At 41.7% G+C, this 26,393-nt stretch overlaps 1 protein-coding gene across 2 annotated transcripts in view; it reads right to left on the bottom strand.

Annotated features, from left to right (window-relative positions):
* Nucleotides 1-923: 923 nt before the first annotated feature.
* FSTL4 (follistatin like 4) overlaps nt 924-26,393 on the bottom strand; it is a 234,559-nt gene continuing 209,089 nt past the window's right edge. Inside the window, exons 8-15 of one of the 2 annotated variants that reach the window (XM_074156169.1) lie at nt 19,929-20,090; nt 18,777-18,911; nt 17,302-17,328; nt 11,984-12,102; nt 9,005-9,154; nt 7,914-8,021; nt 4,697-4,806; nt 924-1,626 (exon numbers count right to left, since the gene is read on the bottom strand). In XM_074156169.1, the coding sequence (XP_074012270.1) occupies nt 924-1,626; nt 4,697-4,806; nt 7,914-8,021; nt 9,005-9,154; nt 11,984-12,102; nt 17,302-17,328; nt 18,777-18,911; nt 19,929-20,090 (1,514 nt within the window). The remainder of the gene's footprint in view (nt 1,627-4,696; nt 4,807-7,913; nt 8,022-9,004; nt 9,155-11,983; nt 12,103-17,301; nt 17,329-18,776; nt 18,912-19,928; nt 20,091-26,393) is intronic. The other variant, XM_074156168.1, reaches the window with a different exon arrangement.

Here is a 26,393-nt window from a genome sequence, read left to right as displayed (position 1 = left end):
AACTAATTCTCTGCCCCCGAAGAGCAGATTTTGCATATTGTGCCCAAACTGACCACGCTTACAAGCTGCTGAAAGACTAATGCCCCCTTCTCAACAAAATTGTTTTACGAACTCTGACTCTCCCCCTCAGTGTTTCCTGGCTTTTACCCGCTGTAATGGCCTGGATATTTCATGCCAAATTTCTCAAATACAATCACACAAATATGCATTAGAAGAAGGGGGGGACTCATAACGTTGCCTTTAGTAGTTCCAAGAGCAAAATTGTGTGCAGAAGAAAGCAAGCTGACAGTTACTATTTCTGTTATGCCTCCTTCTGAAATCGCATCCGCGAATCCTCCCAAAGCCATCCTGCAGAGAAAACTGATCAGTTTTCATTAAATCCCTCTCCTAGGCTTCTGCGGGTTCAAAACTGCTCTCTGATGTTTAGTTTCCCTCATCACCCAAAGGTGAATTTTAACTGCAGTCATTGCTTCTGTGGCCTCTCTGTGTTGGGGTGGGGATAGTCAGCACAGCTAACAGGCAAGGTATACGGGAAAGAAAACTGATGGCTTGAACATAACATAAAAGCTCCTCAGTATGGAAACTCAAAATCTGTTTTGTTCTACAGAATCACTAGGTTTCGTGGCTTATATGATATCTCAGTGGAGATATTATTCGCTTCCCAGCATTTTTCTCATAACCACAAATCATACCCCCAAATAAAAAATATCCCTTCAAAACCACTTCCTATTAGCAGAGCATACCTTATATTAGAAATCTTGCAAGTAGACCAGTGTTGTACCATGAAGCCTATACAGGGGTTTTTTGTTTTTGCTTTTTTTTTTTTTTCCCAGTGTAAAAATATACAATACTACTGCTCCTTTGTTGCAGTGTAAAGGTCCAACCGGTACTTGCCTGCCAAAGGCTCTACTGCTACTGCCCTTTCATACCTCTCCAACCCAGACCACTGTGTTACCCCTCCTTATACCTGAAACCTCACAGCGTAACGTGTTTTGCCTCCCATTTATAACAAACAATGAATCTTTAGCTGGTGTAATGAGATACTGTCCAAATAATCCACTGTCTTTCATAATTCTGTTGTAGTTGCTCCAGGGCCAGTCTTTGGATGTGAGAGGGTCCTTTAAATTCTTCAGTACATTCATTTTCCCCGTTGACAGCTCTACAAAAAGCACATCTGTTTGCAAATGTGAAGTAGCATATAGATAGTACTGATTGCCTTCAGTGAAAGAGGGTTGAAATGTCAGATCAGATACGTGTATGTTTGTTTGTAAGTCATAAATCAACTTGATTTCCCCTCGGACAGTGAAAGCCTGGACTTTGATCCTGCCACTGTCTTCATCCGCACTGACCAGATAGCGCCCGTCCGGTGAGATGTAAGGTGTGCCCGACACGTCGCTGTTGGGGCCGATGACGGCATCGGTAACACTGTCAATAACGAGCTGCGGCGACGCAGCCCCCGACCTATTCCTCCTACACTGGACAAAGAAGTAGCCGCCCAGGTGGGTGTAAGCCATGGTCTGCGGTAGGCAGCTATGGTTTTTGAAGTTGATAGTCTTGATGTGGGTCACAGTTTCCAGGTCAATTTTGTGAACCGCGGATTTCGATTTGTTAAAGATGAAGCCAAACCTGAAATAGAACACACGACACTGAAGTCATCTCTGGAGACACGGTGATATGCCTGAGAAAAGACCAAAGTCAGCAGAACTGGGAAACTCTATCCCGTTGGTTTAGTATGTGTGTGCAGTAATGTTGTCTCTTTTCTGTAAGAAATCTCCCTAGTTTTAGTGCTTCTAAAACACACTAAAAGGAGGTATATATTTCAGTTAAAATGAGCAACCTAATCCTGGAAGCCTGAATAAACTCTTGGGTATCTGAAAAACATCTTGAAGAGCTGAAGCTGAGCAAGACCAATTTACAATAGGAATGATACCAAGACTTGGGTGTTTTCTAGGCTAGTGTTGACCAGTTTTGTATTTAATCTGTTTTAGGTCTAGAGAGATGTAATTCAATATATACTCAAGACTTCTTCAATCTCAACATAGAAAACTGTTCAAAATAAAGCATATCCCTGCCAGGTTGGGGCCAGAGAGGAATGTTGAGCTGTATGCATAACCACTGAGTGCAGACCACGTTCCTCCTCATCTCATAGCACCAGACCATAGCTGTGATGTGCGTTTGCTACCCGTGGTACCCTGGGACTACTGCAGGAGCTGGCAAGGCTGAGGTGTAGAGGAGACTGCATTAACCACCGTCCTGCCAGCCCAGGGAAGGTGTAAAACATTTCTCGAGGAACACGACCAGCCAGGGCGCTCTGAAGAAAAGGGGTCTTTGTCTTCTGTCTCGAGAGAGGGCAGACAACAGCGAGCAGAGAATAAATGTTCTGTAAAAGATATATGCTGCAGCACATCTGAACTTTGCTGAAGACAAGAAAAGGTCAAGAATAGCCAAGAAAGGTTTCTGCTTAATTTGAGAGGGAGCCCATAGAAACAGCCTGTTTGTGTTCCCCCGGATTCACAGGTCACTGATACTGACTCGCGAAAACTAATTTTACATCGAGTATCTTTTCATCCATTCAATGCAGACCGAAGGAAATGAAGTGAGTACTTAGTTTTGTATCTCTTCCCCGAAAGATGTAAAATTGCTTTGTGAAACGTGGAGGACAACGTGCTTGCATGCACATAATATATATTTTGCTTAAAACACTGGGTTTATTTCTTTATTCTTAATCCATCTGTCAATGAGACACTCGGCAATGACTTCACTTCTAAAGAGTGAGCCAATGTAGTGTATGATTCCATGAAAATCACTGGGCTAAGCCTTTCATTTTCCCATTACACTTACATCCATTACAGACTTCAGAAAATATCGGCAGTGGAGATTCGTAGTGCACTCTGTGTGTGGAAATTGGATATGACACTTGTATTTCTCCTGGATGAATGCATTTTAAGTACACTTTAAAAAATGCTTTCCCTTACAGCAGTTTTTTTCCCAAGACTTCCTTAATACTTGGCTAAATGCCTGAAGAAGTTAAGAAATGGTTCTTATCATAAACTTTAATTTAAAAAAGTGGGTCAGAATGTGTTTTATGTGCACACGGCTGCAGAAGAGGCACAACGCTTGCATGAAATCTGTGATCTGAAATCTCAAAGAAAACCTTGCACTTTAGAGAGTTTTTAATAGACAACAATCTACCCTGGGAACTAATAAAAATGGATACATTCCTAGATAACCATCTGAAATAACAGGCAGCTGAAATACATATGCAGAAACATTTGCATACAAATATTTTTGGGCTCGTGGAAGAGATTGCTTAAATATTCACCTTCCTGGGAAATGCTGGTATTGCCATTTATTGTTTCTGAGCGGAGAATTTAGAACATGATCTCAGTAAGTCTCATTAGATTGTGAGCAATTATTTTTCTGTGCTGAGGGTGAGAGAGAACGGACAAAGATCTGGCCCTGAACAAATGAAATAGGAAATTAGGCACAGCATTCTCCACTTTGCACGTGGAAAACTATAGACAATTACCTACATTTAATATTTCTTATGGAAGATTGTCTGTATACAGCCGGTTAAACACACTGAAGCAGAAAGACAATAAAACAAATAAAAAAAGTGTAATTCTCCCTTCCTGTCTTTGAACCCAGACCATACCTTCTCATCTCAGGCTTTAACATTCAGCAGAGTCATCTACCTCCTGGCACGACTATTAGTCATAGCCATATTTTGAAAGCAAACAGGAAAAATGAGGTACGGAAAAATTAAGAACGACAGCCATGAAGTATGTCTCATTATTTTGTGTTTCAGGAAGCAAGTTAGTTATTTTGGATCAGATTCAACCCATAATCATTTAAGTGTGACCTCTCTGTCCTCAGTGTTCACTGCAGGGAACCTAAGATTAATGTGAGGAGTTGCATTATGATTTCTTGAGTGTTTAACTTAGTTAAAGTATAGCAGGGACAGAAGATGGTTAAACAGTTGTTATGTTGTAACATGGTAAGAATAGTATCAATTGCTGTGCAGTTATCATCAATTTTGATAATGTTAATGGGAGGCTTCCTGTGCCTGCTGGGAAGCAGCCAGTATTACTCCAAGTTATTAGTATGTTAGTTATACAATCTCATTAACCACTACATCACATTAACATTCAAAACTGATGGTTCATAGAGGTGTTTTTTTTTAATATGCAGCGCATACCATTTTTCTGCTCAAACCATACACCTCACAGAGAGATCCAATATTTGAACAAGTTGGAGATGCGTGGAAGACCCATGCTTTATGCTTCAGGCAGAATAAACTTTCACCACTTCAGGCAATAAGTCTTTGACCATAAAGTGGTTTTGCGGCAGGAAAGGCAACTTTCTGGCCATCAAATTCCTGGCACACGCAAGCCAGGGCAGAGGGTCATACTTCGCTGCAAGGAGGCATGGCTGACCAAGCTGAGATTTGAATGCTTGTGCCTGGTCTAAGGGAAGTCCAGGTTTGGTTTTTGCTGTTTCATTCATTTGCTGAATAACTGTTGGTAATTTGCTCAACCGTTTCTCCATTTCACACATGAAAATGAGGATAAGAGTAGTTAGCTTGATCATGAATTCACTCATTCACATTTGTAAAGTGCTGTAAGATTATTAGAAGGATGCCCACTAGAAGAGAGCAGCGTGGTCACTGTTGCTACTCATTAAGACAATTTCTTACCTAACATGATTAATAATAAGATTTGTAGGTGGTATAAAAAAATCATCCACTCCTTCGAACGGCGTGCGGATAACATGCTGATCCTCCCCTGCGCTTGCCTCTGGTATTACCTACAATAAATACACACAAGGCTGAGTACAAGGACAAGCAGCGAGAAAGGCAGAAAGGTAAATACAGATCACACAGTCGTACACGGGACCGAGTGGCTTTTTCCCACGGATGTAGTAAACTCAAATTGATTAATGACTTAAAAATATTGTTTGGTGTAGCTCTCTTGAAATAGGTGTGCTAATAAATAGTATTTGAGGCTTGACATTTGTAAGGTAAGCACACAACTTGACTTTCATAAGATGTTCATATGTCGAGAAAGAGAAGTCATGCAGGAGCTGAAGTAGCATGACAACAGTAAGAGCATAATAATTTATTCCTCGCTGTCTAAAATAAATATTTATTTAATGGTTATATTTATTAATCTCACTTAAATGCACAGCGATAATTTACCAGCTTGAAGGATCAAACACTAACTCACAGCAGTTAATTATCACTTTGAAGGAGAAGAGCTGTACCACACCATATAAAATTCAGGCAGGAGCAGAGAGGGGCCCTTTGGCCGTCCCCCCTGCCATGCTGTCTTCCAGCACAGCGCACACCTCCACAGCTATGGGAACTCAACTCCTCCATCGCTCCGGAAGAGGAGAGGTAGTTTTCAATAATTTAAGTTTTCAATAAATAACTTTTCAATAATTAAAATGTTAAATACTCAAAACTGTTTGCTCCATTCAAGATGACTTTAGTCTGTTCATTAGGAACTTCCACTGCTCTAATGTGCAACAGTAGTTGCTTTGAATTTATAGCTATGTAATTCATTAAGGAAATGCTAAAACCTTACAAGGTTTGGTTCAGACAGCTGTTCTGGTCGTGCCATTTAGATGTCTTCCAATTAGATTGCTCAAGAGAGATGCCCACTCTTGCACCGTGCTTTCACGAGGCCAGACGTTTGCTTCCCAGAAGCCCATAAACACCAGTATCCCATTAGTCGGCTGCACGAGCTGTTTGATAAATCCCTGACTTCCAAAGAACGAGTGGAAATTTAGATTAACCTCTGCAGCAGCACCTTTGTTAAAAAAGATAATTTATTGCACGTCTAACCACTGAAGGTTGTAAGAATGAACGTTGCCGAATTAGTCACTGCCCACCTTTTGGGAAAGAAGGTCAGAAAAAAGAAAAGATCTGCTGATGCTGATGGTAATCTCACTCGCTACATGTGTAACTGCACTTCATAAAGATAACAGAAAGGACTATCTGAGAGCTGGAGCGTTATAACAAGTTTCCAACTGTGCAGATGGCGTGTTCTTCTTTATAATCACATGCTTGTGCCATCTCTCCTTTAATTACAGAAACCTCTCACAGCTGGATGGAAGAAATTAAGTCAGAAAGGGTAAAGAGAGCCCATTTTGTCTCCTTATACCCTGTACAGGGAACTGCTCATCCCCAGGTGAGACAAGCTGGTGGCTTTGCCTCAGAAACCTTTGTTTATTTGACCCCATTTTGTTTCTGGCATCTTTTCCTGAAATTGCTCATGTTGAGTTCCTGGTCCATTATTCATTCTTGAAAGCCCACAGGATGCAGCCATTATCTCGGATGGAGCATGTGGCTGGTGGGGATGGCTCATCTGACCTTCATGGGGCAGCTTCTCCAGCGAAGCCTTGGGCAGCCCCATGACTAACGTAGCCCTAGGTTTTTGCAGGTTTTTGTAGGTTTTTAGGTCAGAAAGCACAGCCAGCCGCCTTCTCTGCCTGCTGGGGAATGCTTTAATGTAGACTTCTTAGAAGAAAACCTTTCTGGTAGAAGGAGCATTCACATGACACCTACGTTTCCAGAAAGGTTGGGCAGCAAGTGCCAGCAAATAACTACTAGAGAAGGGTATGTCTGGACAGATCAAATCAGCTCTGATGTCAACTCTGTCATATGACATAGAGCAGCAGCAAAATGCTCAATTAGATGCCTACACCTAAGCTTTTCTATACCGTCAACAGAAGAGTGAATCCTCCAGGGCAATCTAGAAACAAAGCTAATTGAATTGTCCAAACCTATGTGCATTGCTGTGCCCCAATATCACCATGGATCTGATGGTGCTGACCATGGAGAAGCTCCAGGGACCTCACTGGCATCCTTTCAGTGCAGTCACTGACAATCAATAACAGAATTTGTCCCCGAGGTTTTACTTTTGCTGTTTATGGGTTTTTTTCATGCCCTAGAGAGCTCTTTTCTGCATTTTACTACGAAAGGAACAGCTCTACCACGTTATGCTCCATCATCATCCAAAAGGAGGCTGAAGGCATGTGAGACACAAGTGACAAAGTGAGTTTAAGGAAAATAAGTAGCTATTTAGTGCACTGGCAGAAAACCTGGACTTCTCCTATATGGAAGATAGGAAAAGGTAAATGCCTTGACCCCCTGGAGAACAGGGTGTTTTTTCTCAAATGCGTAACAAGGGTGGTAGGTGAGTAATCCTGAAAGAGTTATGAATCTTGAGGCGCAGTACAATTCATTCACCTTTTGATGCTTCTTTTATATGCAATGCCCCCAAATTCTTTGCAGACAGAAAAATCACAGGTCATTGTAACCTCTGAGGAGGTCGCGCTGCAGCTCTGCAGTGAGCACACACTTAGTCCCTACCGTAGGCTTATCCTTGAGTGTGATGCTCAGCCTGACTTGTGCCTCCGACGAAACACTACCAATAACCTGAAGAGTAACTGACTTCCATGCGGAAAGTACCCTCTTTGTGGCTTCTTGGTACCCACTGCTTTTAGACCTCAATCAAGATAAAAAGAAGCTGCATTCACGCAGGGTGCACAAATGACCCGGAGCGTGGCAAGCTCGTACTGCTCGCAGTCAGCTGCCAGCCCTTGCTGTCTGACGTTACGGCACTTGGCTCTGTCATCAGCCCTAAAACTAAAACAGACCTTGGCAACAAAGTGGTCCTGCTGCCAGCCTCCGGCACAGTCGTTGCTCAAAAACAAATTAAACAGCAGGAAAAATATGTGAGGATGGATGGAGGAGGGATGACTAAAACGCACTAGATATGCAAATTGAAAGAGCAGCTTTATATCCAGAGCATTAAATGCTGTTAATTACCTGCAACCAACCAGCCACCAGCTTGCTACCGATGATGCCAAGCCAAGGAAGGGCAAAGGCCCAGTGCATAAGGACTTACCTGCAGCGTTGGTGAGGACTTCCGCATGTCACCCCAGCTAAGCACCCAGACTTGGTCGTGGGACTTGTCATAGTGTAATTTGGTTGGTAATGGGTCAACATCTAAGGACTTTAAAAAAAACAGAGATGGGTATTTACATCCTGACCCAAATGCACATGATGAATATTACAGAATCACAGAATGATTTGGGGTTCGAAGGGACCTCTGGAGATCATCTCGTCCAACCCCCCTGCCAAAGCAGGTCCACCCAGAGCAGGTTGCACAGGAACGTGTCCAGACAGGGTTTGAATGTCTCCAGAGAAGGAGACTCCACCACCTCTCTGGGCAGCCTGTTCCAGGGCTCTGCCACCCTCAAAGTGAAGAAGTTGCTCCTCATGTTTAGATGGAACTTCTTATGTTCCAGTTTGTGCCCGTTACCTCTTGTCCTGTCACTGGGCACCATTGAAAAAAGACTGGCCTCACCCTCCTGACACCCACCCTTTAAGTATTTATAGGTGTTGATCAGACCAGTCTTCTCTTGTCCAGGCTAAAAAGTCACAAATCCCTCAGCCTTTCCTCATAAGAGAGATGTTGCAGACATTCCCATGTACCACAGTTACACCCATTTGTGCCGCTCTGCACAATTACCTTCAAATCAATTAGGGGCTCAGCAGCACCAGCAGGAGAAAAATCTGTCTGCTCGGTGCCGTTTTCTGGCCAGAAATCACTCCATCTTATGCTGTTACTTATTGCCAGCAGATCAGGGGCCAATTTCTGCTTGAGTTATACCCACACCAGTTCATTCTTCCCAAAACGCTTATAACCGAGGTCAGGCAATAGCTCAGTGAGCGTAAGCCAGAAATTGGCTCCAGCATTATTTTACCATGCTAGCTGCAAGCCTGGCTGCAGATGCAGCTCCAAGATGATGATAAAGAGCCTATAAAGGAGTTTTTTCCTACCAGTGAAGTTACAATGTGACCCCATGGCTGAAAGCAACACAGGCCCAACTTTTTAGTAATATCAGCAGATCCAATGGGCAAAGATCTACTTTTTTTTGGTCCCATACCAAAGTCCTTTGCCATCACTGAATAAAGCATTCCCCTCGTAAGTACCTGCACAGCTTTCTGAGTCTGGATATCAATTATCACTACTCTGTTCTGCTTAGGCTGTGTCACATAAATGTACTTGTCTCTGACATTGACTGCTAAAGCCCAGAGGCAGGACTGAGTGCCTTCGCCTTCCACTCTAGGACAGATCTCTTCCTGTGGAAAGAAAAAAAGAGGAGAAAAGGTTTAATTTCTACAAGTTCAGGGCCTGGAGCAGCAAGAAGCTTAGCTTTGAAAATCATAGGAAAAAAAAAATCCATGGGGATTCCATTAGGATGATTTTTTCCCCCTACTTTCCTGGAAAACACGAAATACTTATTTTATCAGGTAGCACACTGCAACCTGGCTCTGCCCAGTGACATTAAACAGCTGGACCTCCTGCAAGCTGACATGGGATTGAAGTAACCACACACTCTATGGATCTATCTTTTGAAATACACCATGGTTCATCAACACTTGCAGTTCTGTCAGTATTTATTACCAACAGAAATATCACTCTGCTTTGAAAAAACAGAGATTTACATTAATTGAATCACAGCTTTATATTTTTCATAAAGTCTTCACTTTCAGTTCAGGAGAGTGTGATCCAAGATGTTTGAGCTTAGGGAAACAGTAGGAAAACAAATAGGGTCCTACAGTCTGTTGCTCCAACACAGAAATTTCTCTTCAAAAGGAACCAAAACCTGTTGCTTTGGAGCAAATGCTATTCACAGGTGCCTGATACCATATTTTGTCTCTGGTCCTCCACTCTCTGAGTCCAGTGCAAAACTGGTATTAGCTTTAGTGGGAGCTCACAGGCACCCTAAGTTTGAAGAGTCTCACGCAATCTCACCCACAAGCCTCTGCATGTTGGTTACCCTTCATTGCTTTTCCTTCTCTCAAGTTGCTTTATGTGAAAGAGCATTTGTGTGGGACCAGGCTGCGGTGTAGGAAACGAGGGTAAAACTAAATGAAGACATATATATTTCAGTGAGCACAACTGTTGGTTTTAAATTTTGCCAATACAACAGCCGGGTCACTTTAAATAAAATGTCCTAACCTCCCGAAGGGGAAAGCAATTAGAGCAGCAGAGTTTGTTTGGGGAAAGAGGAGGTACAAGCTAAAGCAACGCCAACACCAGGTCTGTATCACAGCGATGGCTGTGGATACAAAGATTTCACCTCTAAGCAGCCCAGCTCTGTCAGCTCAGTACCTTGATGGAGACCACGTGTAAGGGGTAAAGATACAAGACACAACAGCTTGACTGCATTTTCCTTCTGGGCCCTCCAGCCGGGCTGGGGATCTACGCTACTGCAAACTAAAACATGCTACAAAAGCCAGCCTTGAGCTTCCAGCAGCCATTCACACCCAACATCTGACATCCTCCCAACTGCCCTCCTCATCCTCAGCTGAGCGCTGCAGCTTGGGCTCTCACCACATGGCATCCACCCAAGCCAACAGGAGCAGGGAAAGGTCACTGGCCTTTCTACTCTACCTGCTTTTGTGTGTGCCCTCTAATAGCAAATGAAGAAACCTTTGCTGTAGAAACCCTCCTGAAGTCGTGGGCTGGTGTCGCTGTCTACGTGGCAAACACTCAACACACTAAAAGCAAAAAGGGAGGAGAAAAAAGTCAATCCTCCACCAAGGCAAAAGGCTCTATGATACCTGTAGGAAACCCTTAGAGGTCTCTCTGAAAGGCAGCCAAGTAATGATGTTAAAAATACCTTTCATGCCCACCACTGTGCTGACATTATTTCCTTAAATGCCCTCTCTCCTTTGTTCTTTTCAAGGGGTTTTTTGAGAACCACCTCTCCAATATTTACAGCTCTTTGGAAAAGAAACACAAGATTTCTGTCTTTGAGTAGCAACAGCTCAAGTGTGGCTTGATAATATTAAGCCCATGCTAAGGACCCGTCTTAAAGGGAGCATCACGCTGGATTTCTACTAAGGTGTATTAAAATCCAGTGGAAAAAAAACCCCAATATCAACTAGAAAGTTATTGACATTTAAAAAATACTGAAAACAGTCTCACAAGAAGATCTTGACCCATGGCAGAAGAGCCTGACCCAGCCTGCAGGGCTCATGATAGGGATTCCCCCCGTTTATTCCTCCCCAAATTGAAAGCAAGGTTGAGTCCTTCAGAAGGGAATCACATTCTCATCTTCCCTTGTAAACCAAGCCTTTAAAAAAACTAAGAAAGCATTTCTGGATGTATTTCAGCACCTGTATTTTATGAGATTTGGTAGTTTCTTGAGTTTTCATATGATGTGTGTTACCACGGCAGAGTACACAACACAGGTCGCTGAAAACGTTGGCCTCACAGGGCCTCCAGGCACGTGTTATGCCAGTTGCCGTGTTGAGCTCCAGTGCTTGACATTCACTGACACCTGAACAAATTTTCCTCGTGATTTCCTAAAGCAAGTGTTAGGTAAACTCAGTGCTGGCAGAAAATACCAGGCAGCAAAGAAAGACAGCGTGGGTGTCTGGTTCAGCAGCAGAAGACGCAGAGGACCAGCATGGCACAACCATCTTCCGTGCATTCTGACTCACCTCCCTGACATGGTATAACCCGGGAAACTATTTCTAAAGAGCAGAAAGCAGCCCACTCCTTTGCCTATGGAGCCATCAGTAGAAGGGGCCAGTTAGCACCAGTGAGTGATGTCTCCATCTCTCTGCTACTGACTTCTGTACTTCCCCTAAATACCAGCTATAACTTTTGGGCATGGGTATGTAAATAGTTCAAACAGGACAAGTGAAAGTCTTTGCCTACATTTTGACATGATAACTAGTCAAATTCTCTGCAGCGTGTCAGTAATCCTCCATGTCAGTCTTATACGTGGCTCCCTTAATTTTCAAGAGGAGAAGCTCATCCTCAGGGATGCCACATGAAGCCCACCAAGCTCCAACATCACTGTGTCAAACGAGTCCTTTAGCAATGACAACCTTTGAAGAGATTAAGAGAAAGTTTCCCAGCTGTCGGCGGTAGCTGCTGGGTTTAGGACTTACATAGCTTGTGAAAATCCTCTCTTCGGGCCTGATGTGTCTCCGGATTTCACATTCGTTTGGCTGAAGGACTGTGATCCCATCATCAGAAAAGACATAGAACATATTCCCAACACTCAGGCCTTGAAGGGGGATAAAGCAAAAGGAGTAGAATTTTTTTTATGTATGTATCCATAGCAGTTAGGACTTTTCTTAAGAACTCCCCCTCTTCCCCCAACAAACAAAAATCTGCCTTACATAAAAGTTGGTCATTTGGATGCAGTCGGTGCATTCACAAAATCAAATTTCATGTCACAACGAGGGCTTCAAGGAGTGAAAAGGTACAGACACCTTCAAAAATGCGTTGGCTTGGTGGCAGCAGTCGTACACAAATAACTATGTTCAGATCTCGTGTGTATGTACCAAACTGGGATTCAATTACAAGGAGTCTCAGTATCGCATTAACTCCCTCAGATTATGGCTGTGACTATTTTTTCTGCAATTTCATTAAAAATACCTTGCTAATAATTTGATAACTGAGAGAGAAGCTTTAATTAAAATTAATCTGAAGGTTGTCTTGTTACAGGTAACTTGATTTCTTGTAACCGTGATGCAAAATGGAAACACTTAACGTCTGCTCCATGAATGAAAATACATATATTTTTCTATTTTCTTAAACTATCTGGACAAACTAACTATAGCCACCAAAACAAATGCATTTTTGAAATCTTGCAAACTGTAATTCACAAATGTGGAGTAGTTCAGCATCGCAATAGCACTCATTTATCCAACTGGGGCATTCCAGGAGATTTGGAAAACTGCCTGTCTGTCATTGCTTTGCTGTCAGGAGATCATATTTGATCATTTCTGTCATGCAGAAATGCCTTAAACTACTGATAATTTAGTTGTTCTTCAGCTACATGCAATTGCAGTAACAAGCATCTTTAAGAAATGTTCAGGATCTTTTCAAACTCCCTAGTTAGAAAGATCCAAATATCATTTCATCTTTTTTCATACCACCACCAATAAGTGTTTGCAATGACCACTGTCACCCCCGGTAATGTTGAAAGTGTACTTATCTGCCATCAATACGGTGATGTGACAATTTGCAATTTCTATTTAATTACATTTTACCCATGGAGAAATAAGGTCCCGGCTCTACAGATCTGAACAACGTTCAGCGTTACGGTTTCCTTGGCTGGTCCTGTGGTGGCAGCTCTAAACACTGCTCACATCTACAGAGTTTCTCACATCTCTTAAGTGTTTGCATGATCGAGGTCTAAATCATCATAGGAAAACTTCACAGTAAAAACGTGTAATTTGGAAAATTTTGTAAAATACATGGTGTTTAGCAAGGCTAGAAGGGTTTTTTTCTTGGTGCTAAAAACCCCTCTTTTTGTGCCAAATAAGTGGCTTCAGAGTACAATGTCTCAGCATGTGGTGTTTGCTGACAACGTTCAAGCTGAGTCTCTCTAAACCACAGAAATACCCCAGTTAGGGCATCAGGCAGGTACGGGAGCCGTGATCCTGGAATGTGATGCCACAGTGAGGGATCATGCACATAGAGAAAAAGGTACTCAATTTCCATGGAGAGCTAAATTATCTTTATGGCCTAAGGGCTAATTTTTTAGGAGTATACCGTTAAAACATTTCATTCGGGCACTTTGGACCAAAATCGGCGCTCACAGCACGCACACAACTCCCACCTGCATCAATGGGAATTGAGTGAACACATCAGAGGGCAGAATTTGATCCTGGCTGGAATGAGTGCACATATTTTCATGAGTAAAGGACTTTAATCCCAAGAAGTGGAAATAGGCAGGCAACAAATTATGACCATTGTGAAGATGTTTATTATCATTTTCATGCACGATAGTAGCGTGATTTTGTCTGATGATCCGATTACAATGAGGGTGTATTTCTGAACTAAGGCCTTAATTAGTCACAAAAATACTTTGATAAGAGTTTTACCCCAGTAGTTTTAGAGTTAGTGACTTGGCAAGTCCCACCACCTATTTCACAGTAAAATGAATGCAAGCTTTTCTGCTGATTGGTTAAAATATTATACAAACTACTAATAGCATTCACGTACTCTCTTCTTTGAATTAACCAATTTAAATTAAAATACTTTTTCAGAGAGTAATCTTCACATTGATTTTTAGACAAAGCTGGATTTTAATAGGCAAAGTGGGTCTTTTATTGTGACTTACACAGTATTTGCCAAGTCCTGATTGGGGTACATTTCTAAACAATCTCACGGACATCGGTAAAACAGACTCCAGTCTTGATCACACTGTTGCTACTCCTCAGTCTGGGGAGTTATTTCAGTAGAGAGGTGGGCGATGCAGAATTTTGCTCAGTTGTGTTATTTATACCAGTGAGGCAGGTACTAGATTGGGAACTGGGTGACTAACGAGAAGGGTTTTTCTTTTTTCCCCTTTTTAATAGAAGACACATTTCAAATTGGATGTTCAAAAACTAAAGGCTTTATAAAAGGCAACATACCTTATCTCTATAACAAAAGACCTAAAATAACAAAAACCCCACTAAGAACGGGGAAGGTCTCCTAAAAATAACAGTTCTTATTTGAACCATTCCAGCTGAAGCTGACTCTAACATCTTGATTTTTCACAACCTTCAGGAGGACACCTGACAACAACAAGTTTTCTTTATTTGAGGACTACAGTCTCCATCTGAGTGTGCATTTGTATTTCCCTCCTTTGAGATCAAAGGGCAAATTTGTCACCGTGGAACACTCTCTTCCGATCTGATACTTGAATAATTTGCCTCAATTTAATTTAAATGCTTGGAGGTATTTTAGAACTTAAATTTGGTAACAAAAAGGCTTTCAGCTTTTTAAGTGCATACATTCATATAACTGATGATTGCCTGCTGGCACGATATGCTCCCTTTATCCAGGCATAAAGAAAGCAACACTCACTGCAAAAATGAACACTGGCATGAAAACAAATCTCTAGCTTACATTTGGGCTACTCATAATTTTCTCTGTGCAAAATTAAAAACTACTTTGTACATTGCACAACACAATCGCACAACTGCATCAAGTTCCATGTTTAACTGGCTGGTCATGCCAAATGCACTCATTTCCTGAGATTTTATTTGTGCATGATCTGCCAAAGGTTTTGAGAACAGACTGATGAGTCTGACTTCTAAAATGACCAACTACTTGTGTTAAAACTTTGACTTGCAGCAAAAGCTTGCTCTATGCAATATTCTGTCCAGGCATTTTCCCAACAGCTTCAGTTACTACAGACCTCGTGGGCATGAAGATGTGACCATTTTACAGGAGCTCAACTCTACCAATCCATTTGTTAATATCGCCGCTTACATATAAGTTTTCATTTTAATAGAATTGAAAGAATACATTAAAATGTAAAACCAGAAATACCATTCCTCTCTTCCAGCTTTCTCTGTGCCAAGATTTCACATGCTGAAGTGTGTTCGATGGATTCTTTGTCTAAAATGAATGTGTCGATCAAATACTATAGAACAAGACAGGCAGGGGAATAAACCTGCTCTAAAGATACTGAATTGTTTAGGAACATCAATAGTAAATCTGCTTTTACTGCCCGTGTTTTCCCTGTATATTGCTCATACTTTTATTTAAAATGTGCAAGGTTGATAAGCAGTAAGCCCATATTGTTTAGCAGAACTATAATTAGTTTCTGCATCCAACTTCTTAGTTGTTCTTTAAATATTACTATACTTCTACATCTGGTAGGGTTATCCAACTACTTCCTTTAAAAAGGAGCATAAGGGATGCAGCATATAAACAGCCACGTAGCATCATGCAGATGATGCTGGACTGATTAGATGCACTAGAGATTTCACTTCCAAGCAGAAGGGAAATAGCAATTCTCAGTGCCCATAATGCCATTTACAGGAACATCAGCAGTAAAGAGATGCTCTTTGTTGCCATGCACCAGGCACTTGCAGGTGGCGTATTTAGGAATAAGTGCTGGAGAGCTGTTTTAGGTGGCTCTGCCACATCTCATGACCTCTAGTCAGCTGCATCTGCTGCCTCTACACATCTGCAGCCAACAGTGGGACAGCAGGTACATATTGGGTGTTCGCAGACCTGACTGAGGTAGCACTGGTCACTAAGGGATGGCTCCTTCTTTTTGGCCCCTAAAAATCCTTTGGGCCAAGCCACAGCAAACCAGAAAGCTCCAAGCCCATGGCATGAAGCACAACTGTCATTTTGGGTACTTGGAGGCACTATTTATGAAAGGATCTTTGCAGCCCCCAAAGGTTTAGGTGGGTGTGCAGCCCTTCCTGCAGGAACAACAGCAGGGTTGGGAGGTTTGCAGTGGGCAGGGGGACGTGGTTGAGAGCAGTTTGGATGTGCATGGAGACCTTCCCCACAAAGCTGGAAGGACATCAAAGTCCCAGTCTCCTGGCGGATGTAAGAACTGGCTTACACCTGGACTTCAGTCCAAGAACCTTCCTCCAGTGAGCCCGCGGATGCTCCCCATCCATGCACCTGGGCACCGTACCCACAGAGGCAGATGGGCGAGCTGCTTGAGAGCTCCTTGGGTCTTCGCACTATGTGTCTTACTGTGCATTTTGGAAATTATGACAGCATAAGCACGCACAAAATCAAATAAATTTTCATTTCTAGTATCTCCATAATATCTTTGAGTCAATTAGCTGTTTAGGATGGGGTTTTGTTCTAATTTGGCTTCCAAGATACACAGACGTTGACCTTGTGCAGGGCACACTATAAATTTGATCAAAGTAGAGATCTTAACTGCCAATTAAATCAAAGAGAAATGGGGCAACCTTTACCCTGCATCGATTTAAAGGATAGAAGGAAGCAAAACCTGTTGTGGGATTTTTTTTTTGCCTAACAGTCAAGAACACAATTTTTGTTGCTCACCTGGTAAACATCAATATGTGCTACTGAGGAGGCAGAGCTTGAATTGCTTGCTTAAAAATGCGGAGTATTGAATTTGTGTCTTACTTGTTCAATTATGGTAATTTGGGAGCACTTCTGACACTCATGCAATTGTTAATGCCGCTTGAGAATCTCAGGCCACTCACACTGGTGGCAGTTTATATAAAATTCATATTTTTATATATTTTATGGTCACCTATTATTTCATAGTGGGAAAATGTAAGAAGTTATGGGTATGATTTATATTATGACAGCGACATCTCCTATTTGAATAGTTTAGCTTTTAAATGTCTGGTCTGTACTTAATCTGGTAACTGCGAAAGTTGATAGAGTTAGTGGCAAGTCAGTGGAGAATGGCCCATCATGGAATTATTAAAGCAGACAAGCACATTATCACTACGACAAAAGAACTTTACTGCAGTACCTTCCTCTCGCCACAGTATGTTTGCAACTGCAGCACCAGAAAATTGGGAAAGCCAGAAAATAATCAGGAAAAGAAAAAAACAACAAAACAATGTCAAAATTTTCATTGTAGCAAGTAACTGAATTAATACTCATGTTTACACGAATTGATTAATTTGTGAAAACTCTGTAACATTCATTCTAATAAAATATCAGGAAAGACACGTATTTCTAAATATATTTGCTCCTTCTAGAGACAATTCTGAAACTCTGACATGGGAAAAATCCTCGCTGAAATGAAACCAACTTTAGCCTGTGCAAAGATCAAAGTCTTAGTAAAGAGAAGATGTTATCTTCAAACGTAATTGGAGGTATGGTACAGGCTGTGATTTTCTGTACGGGTTCAATAAGCAAACATGACATCTTTCAGAAGCCTGAGACTGGCAGTTACAGCAGCTACACACGTTGCTGCATTTCTTCTTGGAATGTCATGAAACTACATTCTCTTTTAGGATTCAAATACTCTTTGAAAGTACAGCTGTATTTGAATTTCTGGTTAAGATACATCCAATTATTTCTCAACACACTGTAATTTCCCTTGCTCAAGTATTCAACGGAAAACGACTGATATTAACAAGAGTACATAAATCTATTTAATGAGGAACAGAATATATTTTCCAAAGAATCGCCATGAGAGCCCATATTTATGGCTAACTTAGTTTTCAATTCCTGCTCTGTATTAACAGCCAGAAAAGTAGCAAAAATCCCATTTGCACCTCGTCTTTTAGTATCACCATGAACTGAAGCAATCTCTCAAGTAGTTAAGACACTGGAATTAGGAAGGATCAGGCCTCTGGGAGCTTTTCCACCGGGGCAGCTAATCACCTCTTTCATTAATTGTGTTTCGGGGACAGTGCGGTCAAGATAACACTGCCGCATTCCTACGGGAGACATGCAGCTAGGAGTTGCTGGGAGAATATTTGTCTTTGAAGTGGAAGATAATTTCACAACAAGGGAAACCTATTTTGCTAGTTAATGATGTAAATACAGGTAAAAGAATATTCGATCAGAACATTTTTCAAGCATCTAACTATTTGAGAACTTAGACTCGTAACTGGCTTTAAAAGAACAAAAATCAATGAAATTTATCTTCTGAAACTGCATATAATTCAACAAAATATTAGGTTTTGGGTTCTTTTATATCTAAAACTATTGCCAATTTGTTACTGTAGTAAAGATGTTACCCACACCACAACCAGTACACTTTTGGCACATGAAAGGCACCATCGTCCTGGATGAGGAGATTTTACCTTCCCAAAGGTGATTCCTTCCCAAAGCTGACTCCCAGCCTCTGATCAAAGCACAGACAAAATTGTCATTGCCTTATGAGTAAGAGTCCAACATACTGCATGCAACGGACTGAGCTATTAAACTTCATGTATAACACTGCATTTGAACACACTTTAAAGAAATAAACAGATGGAAAATTAAGCTTACGAGTTTTTCTTGCTGAATCTTCTATGAAAAGCGAAGATATGTCCTCATCCACTCCCACCTCATTTTTAGCAATGCAGGTATAGGCACCCGTGTCTTCATACCGAACGCTACTGATATGAAGTTCACTTCCGTTTGCTGTAAGAAAGACACCCATAAACAGTGTTCCTCGCTGCTGCTAATTGCTTTCACTGCCCTTAATTGCCTTCCATTGCCGCAGCCACCCGGCGAAGCCTCGACAGGGTGGCTTCACCACACAACGTTTCCCTGTACATAACTAGAGACATTTGGGGGATTCTCATGAGAGCTGATGTTTTGCTTCTTTCCATTAGCACTTACACACTCTGTGCCAGAAACGAACAAAGAACAATCCCAAGTGCAAACAATAAATTACATTTCATTTATTTCATCTTGTTAAAAAAAAAAATGCTTCGGCTTCAGTGGAGAAAAACTATCTTCAAATTTGCAAACTGTTTTTCATCAGATCACCAAAAACTTGGTGAAGGGGAGTCTCTCTACAGCTCCTCCTATAATTTTGCTTTCTAGAAGGGGACTGTTGCCTAAAACCTTTGGAAGATTTTGAGATACGGCACCCAACCATGCAGGGATATCTGTGTTGCCAACACTTGTTGAGGGCTGCAATGTACCCCAGCCAGACTGGGTGGCCTGTGGGGAGGTTTTTAATAATTTTACACAGAAAATTGCAAACAAATATTTTTAGTTTTCATTGTGTCCGTTTCACCCTCATTTGAACAAGGACCAGCACGAGTTAAGAGCTCGATTCCTTCTGCAGAGGTGGGGGAAGAACTGCAGCCTGGTTCTCAGCTGACTTCCATCCAAGGTAGTGCTTATACCTGAACAAATGATTTAATGCATTTCTCTTCTGATTTGCACAGCTGTACACAAAAGACGAGGCAGTGGAGAACCAGGCACGCTGTCTTTTAACATAATGCTGTTACCACTTAGATCAATCAATACTGCATTTCCCAAGAGATTCACGGGAGAAAAAGACAAAAAGAAAGAAGAGGGGTTTTGCAACACGATTTCCAACAACTGTGGCTTAGTGAATGTACAAGAACTTCTAGTTTAAAGTGCAAAATAATCCTCCTTAATCCCCGTCTACAATACTTTAATTAATCAAAATTCTGTTCTTACCTAGGAGCGTTAGTTGTTTGGATAGTTTTGGCATGATATCAATGCCGTTCTTTAGCCAGGTAATTCGGGGATTAGGGATGCCTTCGGCGTGACATTTGAGGCTCGCTGACACGCCAGGCTCCTGCGCCTGCGTTTCAGGGTAGACGCGAATCACTGGTGGCACTGTGGGAGACAAGGAATTGGTGACTTTAAACTCACCCACCGGGTGCCACCCCTTGTCGGTGGCTCGAGAACGGCTGCCTTCAAACGGCGCCACGGAAGAGGTCTGACCCGAGAACCGGGGAGATAAGCAATGTCCTGACTTTCTGTGCAAACTACAGTAATGATTTTTCTACAGCTCAACTTTGGGGGCAAAAATCAGAAAATAACAGTAGAAAAGAGTAAACTAATAAACCAACACCAGGGAGCAAACTTGATATCTGGTGTTGTTTTTAGACTGTTTTGGCTTTTTCTAGCTTGCTTTCATTAAGTGATTGATTGATCTTAAGTAAAGTTGGACTAAAACCTAAGGTGGGTACTCACATATTTAAAAATTAAAGTGTAAACTCCAAACCTTCTCTAAATCTAGTAGGGAAGGAATTGCAGTTCTTGCTTATTAGAAGTAGTCAACATTTCTATTAAACATCCATCAGGAAACAGCCTGTGTATTCACTACCTGTTACTCTGATCAAATAAACTGTTTATAAATTACTTCTCTCCTTTTTGAGAGGCTTTCAAAACGTGACTTACCTTGTTTCAGGAAGGCCCCTCTGAACTATTTAATATACTCAATCGGCAGAACTACTAATTATATTACAATTCAGACAAGTGCATTGATTTTCAATCATGTTGCCTTCATTGCTCAAATCAACAAGGCTTAATATCACCCATTAACTATTTCTTAACAATTCACTCATATACTTTTAAGAGAATTTGCAATACTGCAATATCAGTGAAAAAAATCAGTGGGACTCTCCTGCCTTTTACTCAAGGGGCATAATAAAAGGAAACAAGAAGATGTGCCGTAGCATGGCTGATGGGATTTGAAGGGTGGTCACGGACTGTTGGGTTTCATAATCAAGGGGTCAACTTTTCTACCAGATTAGGAGATTTTGGGAGTCACGATGTACAGTTTTGTAAAACCACAATTAGAGTCAAATGCGGATGCGATATGTGGGGGACCAACCTCTTCCTCAAAGAAAATGAATAAGCTCTGAGTGGAGGATTGAGAAAAATTTGTGGGTTTTTTTAGAAAGCCTGAATGAGACAATAACAAACTTCTACTGGAGATCACTGGTTTAAGGTACCTAACTCACTGCAGTGTTTTTATATAGTCCATCATTAGGTTCTAGGACTGACAAAGTTAAATTGACTTAACAGTTGCTTTAGAATAAAATGAAATCTGTGTTTGCAGCTTGCTATGTGTCTATATATCCTTACGGGGATAGTTTAAATAATTACATTCACTGCCATACACTTTCTATCTTTCCATTTCTATTTTTTATGGGCCTTTACCAGAGAGAGAGAGGTATTTTACTCCTGTCTTACCTACCAGCTGCCAAGTATTAACCAGAGCTGAGTCATCAGCTTGGAAGGAAATCAGCCACGACAGAAAGCCCTCAAGTCTACTTGTTTTTTATAGCTTTAAAAGCGAGAGGTTGTTCAAGTGTAATCTGAGAGGAAATGCCTCGGGGCAACTGAAGCGACAAAAAAAATGGGGACTTCTAGCAAAGGAATGGCTCTAAACTCAACCTCTGCTCTCGACCTGTGGATTTACTTCCTTGTCCTCTATTTTCTTTGCTTGAGAAGAAAAGAAAACGCATTGTAAGATACAGGGCAGTGAGTAAAACACCAACTAAGAGCTTTCTAATCAGGAGGTTACCAAAAAGACAAGGTTTGTTTTACTAAACCGAGTTTGCAGATTCTAAATAAAAGCATTTACTAGCTTTTTATCTTCTCTTCCTCCCATTGCTGTCAGGGTTATGGCTCCTCCTGGCTTCAGGAGGTGCCAGATCAAGCGGAAGGAGAGCAAAGGAAGCGATCTGCTGCTGGAAACGGCTGGTGGCTTCAGAGCCATCCCTGCATTTATTTAAGGGACAGTGTCCAAGTAATTCAGGGCAACAGGACTGAGAGCCAGGAGCTTGTGATTCCACCTGTACCTCAGAAAATTAATTTAAATTTCTCTGAGTCAGTCTCTCAAGGCACGATAGGGTAGTCATTTATGTCCACTTTGACAGAATTTTATGAAGGTCCTGCACTCAATCCTTGTCTCACCTATTATTTGTTTGCTACTAGGAACATTTTTAGAATGAAACAATTTAGGAACTGAGGTCCATTGAAAGTCTATGTCCATTGAAATTCTGACTCATTGATGAGAGGTGGTTTGTCTCCTACAAACGCATATGAAAAAAAATAGTACAATACTCAAGCAGGTTAGATGCCCAAATCCTGGTGAAGTCAAGGGGCAGGTAGTACTTAATGTCCCCAGGTGCTTTCCTAATTCTCCAGATGGCACAAACCTGCCTCGTCCAGTCCAAAAGCAATGTTGACCCTCTCTGCCTGGGGGCTCGCCTGTCCCAGGCTCTTGCAGACAGACTCGCGTGCCTGTGCTTGCAGCTACATGAAACCCAGCTCTGGAGCAAAGCCTCTGAGGTCCTGTGCCCCGTGAGCTCCTCCACCTCACCTGCCCAGCTCCAGGCAAGATGGAGATTCCCCAGCCAGGCTCAAGCCCTTCTCTAACATATCCCGAATGGCCAAAGGCACCAGAGCAATTTTACTCCAAGCCTAGTTGTGTTTTCTCAGCTCTTAACAGAGACAGAGCCCATCCCAGACATCACCTATTTAATGCTCTCAAAACCAGTGTGGGTTGATCAGGTTTTCTCATAATGGTTTGCTTTAGGTTCCCCTCTTCATATGGACACTCTCATCAGCCCTCCCAATGACTGCCACATGGATCCTGCTTCCTAGAAACAGGGCACTCCTTCACAAAGCAGAATTTGCTTGCATCTCTCCGTTTTTTGCCTCATACCATGTTAGTCTGCATGCGAGTAATCCCCATATTTTACCTGCAGAGCCAAAACCACAATAGATTTATATGGTAAAAAGTAGCTCAGGGGCACTAGACACTGAATCAATGTTCTGCATGAAAATCAGCTTAACTTGAAATTATAGTAAGGTGTCTTTTCAAGAGTGATTAATAAGGAAACTGCTTGTTTTCACCTACAAAAATATGTGTTGCGCCTCCATTCCTGCTCTCTTATCATTTTCCTGCTCCTTCCATTTTTAAACTTTTTATTTCTTCTCCCTTGTCTTACATAATTCATTGCACAGCTAAATTATTGCATGCAACTGCCTTGTGATAACAGCAAACTGCAGAATGCATTTTTATTGTCCTTGCTACAAATTAATACATTCCAAGTAAGCACATTTTACTTTAAATACTTGCAAGGATTTCAGCTCCAGACTTTGGAATATATGGATTATCCTTTGCTATTTCCCTTGGTGAGTATATATCATGGCTAACCATTACTGTGTCTGCAGCCAAAGGCAATATAAAAATGCTATTATCTTAAGCAAAGTAGGAAAAAAAGAGGTATTCAAACAAGTAAGAGATTGGGTAGATTGTCTACTGCTGCATACTGAGTAGTGCTTTTCTCGTGAGCAGCCCAATTCATTACAATAAAGCAACTCAGGTGATAAAGCACACGACGAGCACAGATGGCGGTATCAAGCCCCAAAGACACACATTGCTGCTACAGGATCTATATACCACCAGGCTTAATAATAATTAATAGATTAATCATTTCCTTGAGAAGTTTTAATCTTCCCATTTATGATTTGAAAGGAGTTTGCAGCATTATATGTTTTCTCTTGGAAGGCCACATTAACAAAACACCCGCGTTTAAAACATCTTTCTGTTACTGGAAAATTTGTCCTACTGGACCCTTATAATTGGGCCGAGGATCGAATGGCTTTTTAAAACAAGGAATACAATATTCTGATTTATGCCGATGTTTTCCAGAGCGCAAGGACCAAGGAAAACCATGCCCTACACTCAGCAGTCCCTTGATTTGCAAACTACCAATTTTCATAGTTGATTACTTTTTTATGAGATTCTTTATCCTCAGCAACTCTTTTTCTTCTCGAAAATGATAAATTGTTTTTCCTCCCTAGAGTTAGTGTGTGCTGTACATGCTTCCCAAGGAATATCCATACAAGGGAGAGAACACAATTTTCCTACTGTTCTTGGCTTCTGATCAAAGATACCAGCACGCAAAATGATTTTTTTTCATTCTTAAACTTTGTGCTGCCTTTCAGTGCATTCTTCCAAAGACATTAAGGGCCAGGTGTATAAATACACTGACTTAAATTTTACCACTGAATCCTAAGACTGATGAGCTCAACCCAAACCTACCACATCAAATGTCACACGTAGGCTGCACTTCACTTTACGCTTCTTGCCCAGGAGATGTGAGCCAGCAGTTTTCGGGCGTTCATCTAGTGGTCGTCGCATTTTCTGCCCAGCAGGATTCTCCTCTCTGCTTGTCAAAATGAGCATCTGGATCTGCCTGTGTTACCTGTGATATCTTGAACCAGCCAATACAAGGGGAAGGGCTGCAGGGCATTCAGCAGAGCAAAACAAACCTCCTTTTCCCCTTCAGACAGGCTGCTTCAGAGAGGATCTTTAGGCAAGACTAGACCGTGCAATGCCTGATGCCGAGCCAGACAATGTGGGGTTGCTTCTAGCGTGGCATTGTCAGCTGGTTGAACAGCCTCAGCACACACGTGGCTGGGTTGTGTGGCACAGGGACAGCAGCACGTGGCAGTAGGGACACCACTTGCTGGACATGGACAAGCACGTGTCCGTCTTCCAGCAGGATTTGAGTGCCATGAAGTGATTTTACTTTCCTTGGACAAGAAAAGGAACAACCACGACAACATACTGGGATGAAAGCAAGGCTTTCTGTGGGTAAACTTTTGATAAATTTGATTAGCCTGCAATACATTCAACTAGAGCTCTGAATCCCAGAAAGTTGCAATTTTGTCAAAATTAGGCTTTATGTTTCCTATTTAAGATATTTCCTAATTTTCTATATCACCTTATCAATGAGCTGTTATAAGCCAGTGTTATGTTCTAAAAAGAGACAAAAGAGAAAGATAAAGAGAATACAATATGTTGAATAAAAGCATACGGAGCGGGTGCCTAGAACTAGGATCAGATTCTTTTCAGGAGAAAAAGGCAATAAAAGGAAAGTATTTAATAAGCTGGACTGATGGACCTCAGTGGAAACAGTAAGGCAGGGCCCAGGTGGTACAGGAAGGATCAAAGGACACTGGAAGAGTCACTGCAGCTTTGAAAACACTGAATTAATTGAAAGACAGTCTAAACGCTGCGACCTGCCTGTACAGGCACAGCGAGCTTGGGAAGGGCTGGGGAGAAACCCTTTTGCTTCCAGTTGGTTCCTTCTCCCCTCTTTTCCAATTGAGAAACTCGGAGCTTTCTCTATTAAAAAGAAAATAAAAACCTGACTGTTTTCATAGAATACAAAACCCCCCGTGTTTTTGATGTTAAAAGTGTATCAGTCCCTCCCTGGAGGAGACAGGTGAGCAGATACACTCGAGTTCTGGCTGACTCAGTTCTGTCACATTCTTTTACCATTTTAGTCCAACACAGAAAAGCAACAAAAAACCTCCCGTATTGAAGATGGAGTTTTCAGTTTGATACAGACAGAGACAATCCCCAGCGCTGAACAGAGCCCATCAACTATACTTAGATTCTCGGCATCTTCACTCGGTTCAACTTGGCTCAGCTTCTTCCCTCTACTCCTGTCAAGAGAAATTCCTCAATTTGTCCTTTAAGTTACTAAAAACCAAAAAGGATTTCCTGAGCAGGGCTCTGCCTTGGGAACCTCACCATACATCTGAAGGTAAGCAATGTTGTCCTGTCATCGGTGCTGTTGCCCCAACATCAGTTGCTGGAGGAAGCCACGACACAGGCAGAAAAGAAGAGAATTTAGTGATGTGGGCAGCCAGCCAGACACACCAAGAACTGCAAAAACCCGGCTTTGCAAAGCCTAATGGCTCACAAGGGAATATCAGATGCTGTAAGACAAAGAATTCTAGAACCTGCAGAGTTTTCTAGCTAGCCTGGGCTGATAGCAGAATGGATGGCATTTTTTTTGCAGTATTTAGTGACTATATAGCAACATTAAAAAACCAACATGGAGAGTGGGCTTTTTTGGTATTACAGTATTCTTGTATTAGAAAAACCACATGCAGCTGTGGTGTGAAAATTCCATTTAAAAAGAAAATGGGATCCTTCAACAACAAGTTAAATCTAAATGGCAGGCATGAGCATGAAACGAATCAACCCCTCCCCACACTCCATCTAGCGCTCCTCTCACTCTGGTTTTAGCTTCAAAGCCTTTGGGCCTTATATTCTCAGCGATGATAAAGTCTACATTGTTGTCTGCCAACTAAATTCCA

This window comes from Numenius arquata, chromosome 11, assembly GCF_964106895.1.
Source record: "Numenius arquata chromosome 11, bNumArq3.hap1.1, whole genome shotgun sequence".
Classification (NCBI taxonomy): Eukaryota; Metazoa; Chordata; class Aves; order Charadriiformes; family Scolopacidae; genus Numenius; species Numenius arquata.
This window is presented reverse-complemented; position numbering and strand designations above follow the sequence as displayed.